Source organism: Cuculus canorus, chromosome 9, assembly GCF_017976375.1.
Source record: "Cuculus canorus isolate bCucCan1 chromosome 9, bCucCan1.pri, whole genome shotgun sequence".
NCBI classification, from domain to species: domain Eukaryota; kingdom Metazoa; phylum Chordata; class Aves; order Cuculiformes; family Cuculidae; genus Cuculus; species Cuculus canorus.
In genome coordinates this window covers 25,909,004-25,918,065 of record NC_071409.1, presented here as the reverse complement: position 1 = coordinate 25,918,065, position 9,062 = coordinate 25,909,004, and the positions used below count along the sequence as shown (strand labels likewise).

At 44.0% G+C, this 9,062-nt stretch overlaps 1 protein-coding gene across 1 annotated transcript; it reads left to right on the top strand.

The window, feature by feature from the left end:
* Positions 1-264: 264 nt before the first annotated feature.
* Positions 265-9,033, top strand: TM4SF4 (transmembrane 4 L six family member 4). The gene is made up of 5 exons (XM_009567697.2): positions 265-632; positions 931-1,020; positions 3,370-3,503; positions 5,347-5,536; positions 6,115-9,033. The coding sequence occupies exons 1-5, from the start codon at positions 459-461 to the stop codon at positions 6,130-6,132; spliced, it is 606 nt and encodes a 201-aa protein (XP_009565992.1). The 5' UTR covers positions 265-458; the 3' UTR covers positions 6,133-9,033.
* The last annotated feature ends 29 nt before the right edge of the window (positions 9,034-9,062 follow it).

The following is a 9,062-nucleotide window of genomic DNA, read 5'->3' as shown; positions in this document are numbered from 1 at the left end:
CACCTGGTTTGTTAAGTGTTTTCACGCCAGTCCTTACAAACGAGCATTTTGTAGTTTGTGTGTTGTGAAAATGGTGATCTAGAAACTAAGGCAGCTATCTACCCCTGACCTGAGCCCAGATAATGAAGTGTCTCATCCGCAGGAGTAAAATATTAACAGAGGTTATTGGTTGTCATAGTAAAATGAGGCTGCACTGAACGTAATTTCATTTACGGACGCTCAGAAAATTGACATCACGGCTGCGAACGTATAAATAACCGGCGCGCTGCCCTTCTGATAGACCGCAGCAACATCTCCGAAGGGAGCGTTCAACAGGCTCAGCTCCTCTACAGGCACAGCAGAAACTGGATTTCATAAAGCACTCCGAGAAGCTCCTTTTTTTTTTTTAAGCAGCTCTGAGAACATTTGAGAGATTTTTCCTCTGCCTTTGATTGCGTTTGCCATTTCTTTACAAAATCATGTGCACAGGAGGTTGTGCCAAGTGCCTGGGAACCGTTCTTCTCCCTCTGGCTGTGCTTTGTACCCTCGCTAACATCTTGTTATTCTTCCCTGGAGGAAAAGTGCTTGATGACCATCTACATATTACAGATGAGGTCTGGTACTTCGCAGGGATCTTGGGATCTGGTGTAGCGGTGAGTAGATAAATTCAGACATCCCCACCTTTCCCCCCAGCCCACACCATGACTTTGCACTGTTGAATTTCCTCTCTGCCGCAAAGGCAGGTTCCAACATTGCAAATTCTCCCTTGATAAACAAGTTACAAATCATCCGACAGTTTTCATAGAACGGTTTGGGTTGGAAGAGACCTCAAAGATCAAAGTTGCAACCTTAGTGATAAGGGGGGGGGGGGGGGGGAATAGAACTGTTGTATTTAAAAGCAAATGTAACTGGAATACATCCCAATTCAAACTGTATTTCTGTTGTTGGCAGATGTTGTTCCCTGCCTTGGTATTTTTGGGCCTTAAGAACAATGATTGCTGTGGATGCTGTGGTAATGAGAGCTGTGGAAAGAGGTTTGCGGTAAGTGAGATGCTGTCCAGAGGGCAGGACACAAAGCCCTGCTGATTATCTGAGTGAGGGAAGGTGGAAATAACGGGCTGCAAAACTGGTTTTATGCCTTTGATGTCATAACGGGTGCCAGAACGGCGCTGCCTTGCTGTATTTTGCCATCACAAGTTATCTACAGTCGCTGCCACAATCGATACTGTTTTCTGAAAGATCTACACTCTGTTTTGCAGAGCACAACAGTTCTCTCTTCACTTTTTGTGGGCGGTTTTAAAAATTATTCTGGCAGGTGAGCATAACATTCCCAACGGACTGCAGACACACAATGGGCTGGGAGGATCTCACTAGGTTCATAGGAAATTTCAGGCTGGAAGAGACCTCAGGAGGTCGCCTTATCCCACCTCCTGCTTAAAGCCAGGCAGACCAGGCTCTGCTTGGAATTTATCGCTTCCTTCCTCACTAGAAGTGAAAAGTTTCAAGTGGAAGCCTTCAGAGATTAGTAAATATTTCAAGCACTTTAGTTTAAAAATGAGATTAGAGAAAAAAATAAATGCATTTTTACTAGGAAAGTCTGTCCTTTTGAAAGAAATAGTTTGGCTCAAGTGGATCATTACACTTTTTTTTACAAACAAACAGGTTTTCAATTGAGAAAAAAAAAAAGGAGAAATCAGATAGGGCAAGAATTACAGCTGTCAGATTAACAAGGAGCCTTCCTTATATCCCCTCTCTTTGGTGCTGCCTTCATGCAACCCCCACAAAACAGGCAGAACTTTGAGAGGCGGGAAACGGATCCACATATTTGTCATTACCACACTACATTATCAATTTTCTGTTAGCACTGAGCACATCTCAGTGTAGTTTTGAGGACCACGAGTAGCTCAGCAAGAACCAAACGAGGACTGCTTTGCTGTTGGGCAAAGGCAGCGGCACGGGGCGCGTGGTGGTCCCGGTGGGAGGCTGCTGGGGGGAAGCTCAGCCCTCTCTGCAGGGTGTGCCCAGGCAGCGACCTCCGTCCTGCAGCACAGAACCTTCCCACCTCATGTTTGACTGCAGCTGACAGAGAGACGGGGAGTATTAACGCTGTTGCAAGTACCAAATACATGGAATCATAGAATCACTAAGCTGGAAAAGACCTCTTAGATCATTGAGTCCAACCATTCCTATCTGCCATTAAACCATGTCCAAGATGGTGCTACAAGAGTCGTGCTGGCCTTGCTGGGAACGGAATTTGTTCCCACCTACTAGCATGACTATTCTTGTCTATTATGGTGTCTACTGCATAAACATAACATTTAAGTTAGCCCCATCCGATATATCAACACAAAAATGCATGTCAATACTCCAGGCAAGAGTCTCATGAATAAAAGCTCACAGCCCTGAAAGTACATTGGGTTTTTTTTTTCCTCCACCTATATAATTTTGATCCAAAAAAAGACAATACCTCTACCTACAAACCGTTAAGGCTACAAGTAATTCAGAATTCAAGCAGGGCATTAGCTTTTGGATTATCGTAGAATCATAGAATAGTTTGGGTTGGAAGGGACCTTGAAGACCATCCAGTCCCACCCCTGCCATGGGCAGGGACACCTCCCACTGGATCAGGGGCTCCAAGGCCCATCCAACCTGGCCTGGAACCTCTCCAGGGATGGGGCAGCCACCGCTTCCCTGGCTACCCTCATTGCAAAGAATTTCTTCCAAATGTCTAATCTAAATCTTCCCCCCTCCCATTTAAAGCCATTATTTAATTATGTGTCAGTATACGTGAAAATGTTGTAATGGAAATCCAGAACAATAAAGGCATCCATTCCAATCCACTCCAAGCGCACTGTTAGGGCTAATGATGACAACGACCTGTGAGGAGATAAAAGTATGCGAATATGAAACCTAAAAGGGAGACTCAGGAAGGAAATATGTAATTGCTTGTTCCAAATATGACAAAGATATCAAAGCTAACTTGTAAAGAGTACTGTAGATTTTTGGTTTTAATGCCTTGAGTGCTCCAAGATGACTTCAGCCTTGCTTATAACCTTGAGAGAGACATTCACTTCAGTGAAACCCAGGACCTTGAACAATAACAAAGTCCATCAGATAACTGCCATCCAAAGGGGAGGAGTGCCATCTACTGTGTCCACATCGACCCCTTTCATCTTCAGGCAAATGGTGCTAATTTTCTTATAGCTTCTCAAAAATGAGTGTTGATATGTGTTCTACATTTAGTATGTAATTGGAAACAAATGTATTTTAGCTGTTCAGAATTAGTTTTCACAATTAAGAGCTGAATTTAAGGAATGTATATTCACATTAATAAGGTGCATTTCATTGTTTAAACAAGAACAAAAATAACATTATTTTTCTCTTCATCAGATGTTTTCCTCAATAATATTTGCTGTAGTTGGAGTTTTGGGAGCCGGATACTGCTTTGTTTCATCAGCAATAGCTCTAAACAAAGGCCCTAAATGTTTCACTGGAAAAGAGTGGACTTATCCTTTCGATAATGGGTAAGACAAAAGAATCATAAAAAAAAGTTATTATGTGTTTTACATTTGTGACGTGATTTAACTTCCAAATCAACTGTACAAAAGTGGGAATTACAGTTTGTCTAAAATACAGAATCTCTTTATCTCTTCTAGATTACACTTGGGATGATAAGCAGTATACAGGGATAAATTCCACCTAGATCATAGAATAGTTTGGGTTGGAAGGGACCTTAAAGATCATCCAGTGCCACCCCTGCCATGGGCAGGGACACCTCCCACTGGATCAGGGTCTCCAAGGCCCATCCAACCTGCCCTGGAACCCCTCCAGGGATGGGGCAGCCACCGCTGCTCTGGGCACCCTGGGCCAGGGCCTCCTCACTCTCATCACGAAGAAATTCCTCCTCATGTCCAGTCTAAATCTGCCCCTCTCCAGTTTATACCCATTGCCCCTCGTCCTATCACTACAACAGCCTTTGTCAACAGTCCCTCCCCAGCTTTCTGGTAGCTCCTTCAGATGAGGAGCAGTGACATCCTATATTGACATCTGACAGTATTCAGATAATTAGTATCAAGGTGTCATTTTGTCTTGGCTATGGAAGCTGTCTGTTCCTCACCCTCTGCAGCTCAAACGCCTTTGCTCTGAGGTGTGTCTATCACTTTCAGAGAGGTGGTGTGAGGAACACGAAGCCCCAGCAACCAGTCAGCCAAGATCCAACGGAACAAAGGTTATGATGTGTTACCAAGGAGAGCACGACAGATGGACGAGGGGTGCAGTAAATCCCCCATCACCTGAGAATCTTTAATGCTCTCAAGTGACCTAGCAGCGTTTCTTGCATAATACACCACAAATCTATAGTTCGAGTTGAAAAGAAGATGTTTGGTGTTATGCGTTACACATGGTTTGTTTACGGGCCAGGCAGGGTGGGAAACCAACTGCTTCGCTCTGATTCTGCGATCATGGGGAAAAATTGGCTCTGTCTCAAACATAATTTTGGTTACAGTTGAGGAATCGCGTAGACAAGAATGCAAACAAAACAGCATTACGAATACACAGAGGAAATACAGTGAGCAGTTAAGCAGTTCACTATTAAATCAAAACATGAAGATAAAAGTGATAAAAAATAGTTTTACCTAATCCTGCTGTTCTTCAGACAAGGCACCCCGAGCAGCAAAGGTTGTTCTCTTCTTCTCAGTGGGCAGGAGGTGACCGATCCTCTAGCATGTGAAGTTTGGATAGGAAAACTGAGTTCATCCATTCTTATCGTATTGTTTTGATAAATTCACTTGGTTTATTTTCATTATATGTAATATAATTTATCAAGACAAATATTTAGGTGTAGACACCTCCCCCACAACCACACACCCACCTGCCCCGTGCCTGGGTTTCTGCTACAGAAGGAGCTACAGGAGGTGCCCACTCCCAAGGAGACCCTGCAAGGAAACCTTTGTGGTGTATCACACACAGCCAGATGTAGGCACCCCTTCATTCAGTGAAGAACCACAACTTCAGGAGCAAGAATTCCTTCAACAGAAGATACCGGCATGGACAAACACCTGTTTGGCTCATGCTTGGCTAAGATCTCTTCTACCCCAAATATGAGAAAACATTCAGTTGTACCCAACATACACTCACCTCCGATTGTTCCCTGTTGAGGCCTTGTCTTTTCAAATCTATTGTTTCAATTGATCTAGAAACTCAAAGAAAATCACATTCTAGGTATGTAGCAGCAGTATGACAATAGGAATTCTTTCTCACAATATTGAAGCTAAGAAAGCGTCACGACAGCCACAACTTGTCAGCCAGCACAGAGCCCCTCTCTGCAAGCTAATGTCTTCTTCTTCAAACTCTTCTGTTCTCCTCCAGGAATTACCTCTCTAACCACACACTGTGGGACTTATGTCAGTCACCTGAAAACATCATCCCGTGGAACCTGACCCTCTTCTCCTTGCTGCTCATCATGAGTGGGATCCAAGTAGTGCTCTGCGGCATTCAAGTGGTGAATGGCCTCTTCGGAACAATCTGTGGGGACTGCAAATGCTGCGGATGTTGTGGGGTGAGCAACCAATGGTTTTCTTTCATTATTTTGTGTTCTGATGATCATTACATACCCACCAAGATAGCTGAGAGTCTGGAAAATTAACCTGGCCTTCGTTCAGTGCCATCATTATGTTTCCTGAAGTACAGCTGAAACCTCACAGTGTGGCCAAGGCACTGAAAATACCATCTCAGCTCGTATGGATGTCGTTTATTCGGCAGAAATAGCAGCCACTGAATTACAAGAATGCTTACTATAAAGCTGGGGAGGGACTAGGTACAAAGGTTTGTAGTGATAGGATGAGGGACAATGGGTATAAACTGGAGAGGGGCAGATTTAGAATAGACATAAGGAGGAATTCCTTCATGATGAGGGTGAGGAGGCCCTGGCCCAGGGTGCCCAGAGCAGGGGTGGCTGCCCCATCCCTGGAGGGGTTCCAGGCCAGGTTGGATGAGCCTTGGAGCCCCTGATCCAGTGGGAAGTGTCCCTGCCCATGGCAGGGGTGGGATTGGATGGGCTTCAAGGTCCCTTCCAACCCAAACTATTCTATGATTCTTTGATTCTATTAAATTACCTCCATGTTTTCATTCTTCCAGGGTGACGGAACTGTCTAAAGAACAGGAGTATTGCAGACAACCCTCCTTATCTTGGGAGGCTCCCTTTTGCACCCGTTCCACAAAGCAGCCCTAAGATGCATCATCCCTGGCTAAGAAGATGAGAATGAAGGGCACTTCCCCTCAATAATGTTATGAAGCCCTGACTCCCTTTCCGGCCTTCTCAAAAGTCCTCATCACAGAATAAAATAAGCGAAATAAAACTCTCACATTCCTATCTGTTTTTGTAAAATAACTTCCATTTACAAAGAGGGTATTGTCAGGCAAAATATTTTCTCTCTTGAGCCACTTTTCCTGGGGATCACCAAGTGCTGCTGGGACAAGCTCAGTCATAATGCAGTTGTGTCTATTTTCTTTTGAGGGGAAATATCACAAGTCTCAACTTCCTTGAGTCCATTTTTACGTTACGTGGAAAAGTGAGGACTTCTCTCTTCCAGATCTGCCTGATTAAAATGCTCTCTGTAAAGAGTCTCTGTTACAAAAGAGATCGATGAACCCCAGGGTGAAGTCTCTTTTCCTGATGGGTGTGTTCAGCTGTGCTGCTGTGCCAGGAGGGACAGGGCCAAAGCAACAGCCGAAACTGCTGTAAATCCCTGGTCTGAGGCATTCGGAGCCATCTCAGACACCATAGAAATCAAGCAGGAAATAAGAGAGATTGGAAAAGTTTGAGGGATTCAGATCACCTGATACACTTCTTCAGAAATTCCCCAAACAAATTTTCACAGACCAACTTGCCAGACGGAACGCCTCAAGGCTTCTAGATCACAAACGCAGGTGCCACATCTCCTCTTTAAACATCTTCCAACTGAAATAACGATTCTGCGGTCTGTGCTTTCGGAAAACACAGTTGATGCCCTCTATCTACACTGAAGAACTCAAAGCATTCAGAAGCACCAAAAGCTGGTGAGCAATATGCAAAAAATGCTAAAGAGCTCAATCCTAGGTACCAAGAGTTACAGTAATAAAAGCAAAGCGGCCTCAGTGACAGAGTGTGCAAGATGATAACAGAAATTATAAGCCCCCTCTTTAGAAACAGTTGTCTCTCCCACCTGTTCTACCGCATTGCTGGGCAGTTTGAGAGGACCCTTCATTCCACCACCCACTGATGCAACCATCTCACATCTATTCTTTCATCTGGGGTTAGCAGCTGTCCTCCACCTCATCTCCCATTTGTCTTGGTTTATTTATATGAAGCCTTTGGGAACACGGAATGCTTCTCATCAGCGTTCAGAGAAAGGATGGGTAACGGCATAGGGTACAGTCTTGATAAATTAATAAACAGAATGCAGGAAACTTTGTGGGAGACGTGGGATAAAAAATATAATCAGGAAGCTATGATAGCTAAAACCAAAAACAACAGGTGCCTCGTGAGTCAACGCTTCAAGGCTGTCCAGCTACAGGGTGAATTTCTAACATGAGCTGAGATATAGCAGATAACGAGACAAGGCACACGTTTCGTCTGATCTGAGCTGCATTTGCACCTTGGCCTTGAGCGTGTTGAACAAGCACAAATGAACTGGAAACAGCAACTCAGTTGATTTAGCAATTTAAATAAGAGTGTTCCTCAATCCATTCAGTTCTGGTTAACATCTGAGGCTCTCCCCAAGCGTTTAATTTCAAGAGAACCACACTTTGCACACACCGGTGTCAGCTCTGCAGTAACTGGAGATGGCTCTCCGTGTTTTTACTGAGCAAAGTGTCCAGTAAAATCACGGAGAGAGACCGATCTCATAACAGAGAAAGGTATCATGGACCAGCGGTACTCCTGGGAAAGAAGTCACAGGTAAAAAGAGAGGACCATGACAGGGTCAGGAAGGTGATGGCAAGAGAGGAAGCACAAACAGAGAACTGAAAATGTACAACCTGATCTCGTCAGTCCTGGCCAACTGGAACACCACACTCAGTTGTAGTGCGTACAAATGTCAACCGTAACACAGACACAGACATCCTCGTAGCCGAAAGGGAAAATAGTAGTAGCGTTTGTAAAACTTCAGAGATGTCCATGTTACCGGAAATATCATTATTCACCCATAAAAACCAGCCGCTTGGTGACTGGTTTACTGGGGTGCTGAGAGCATTGTAAGGCATTGTTTTAGCTGTGTTTACAGACAGAAACACACGGGTTATTTAACAATGCAGATTATAAGATGCGAAGCATGGATGTGCGACTTCGACCCCAGGCATTTCAGCTTCAGTCTGGCAAAACTGGTGCCCCGCACGGCATTGTGTACAGTTGGAGCTCTCTTTATTGACCGTCTCCAACGCACAGGCTGCAACAAGCTGACACATTAACCACATCGTCGGGGAACGATGCATTATCGAACCATCAACCCTTTGCAAAAGGTTTGTTTCTCAAATTAGGAAGCAGCAGACACAAAGCAGAAGACATCGCTCAGCCAAGAGCGAAGGATGCTTTCTGACACCAATCTAGTCTTGAACGCTCATTGCCTGGCTCAGTCCAACTTTAATTCCCTCATCACAGCTTCTACGCCAGCCATGGTGTAACCAGCAACCACGCAAACGACGACAAACGCTTATGGTTATCCCAATGCAATTTAAGAACCTCCTGTTTTTTATATATGTTTCTAAAGCTTTGTATTTTCTTCTTGTTTAAAACCAGTCTGTTGTTATTTCAGGTGTGCTTGTGAGTGAAACTGTAACTATCGCTAACAGCCATAATGATTAATAAACCGAACCATAATGGTAAAATAACCCATTTCATTTGCCAAGTGCTGATCATTTAATTCAAAATGTATGCCTTTTGCACAGAACAGCATGTCTGTCTCTTTATTCCAAGCAGCGTTATACAGTTCCCTGGGAAGCACATACTAAGATGCTCCAAAGAAAAAAAGGAAACAATTTAATAAACCAATCTGCATCTGAAATATTTATGTCCATTTATATATTTTTTTTTTCATGTACAAGACAAA

Excerpts from the sequence above, each read along its gene's own strand:
- TM4SF4 (XM_009567697.2), top strand. The coding sequence starts at position 459 with ATGTGCACAGGAGGTTGTGCCAAGTGCCTGGGAACCGTTCTTCTCCCT. Across the intron at positions 633-930 it reads TCTTGGGATCTGGTGTAGCG|ATGTTGTTCCCTGCCTTGGT; the intron begins GTGAGTAGATAA and ends TGTTGTTGGCAG. Across the intron at positions 3,504-5,346 it reads ACTTATCCTTTCGATAATGG|GAATTACCTCTCTAACCACA; the intron begins GTAAGACAAAAG and ends GTTCTCCTCCAG.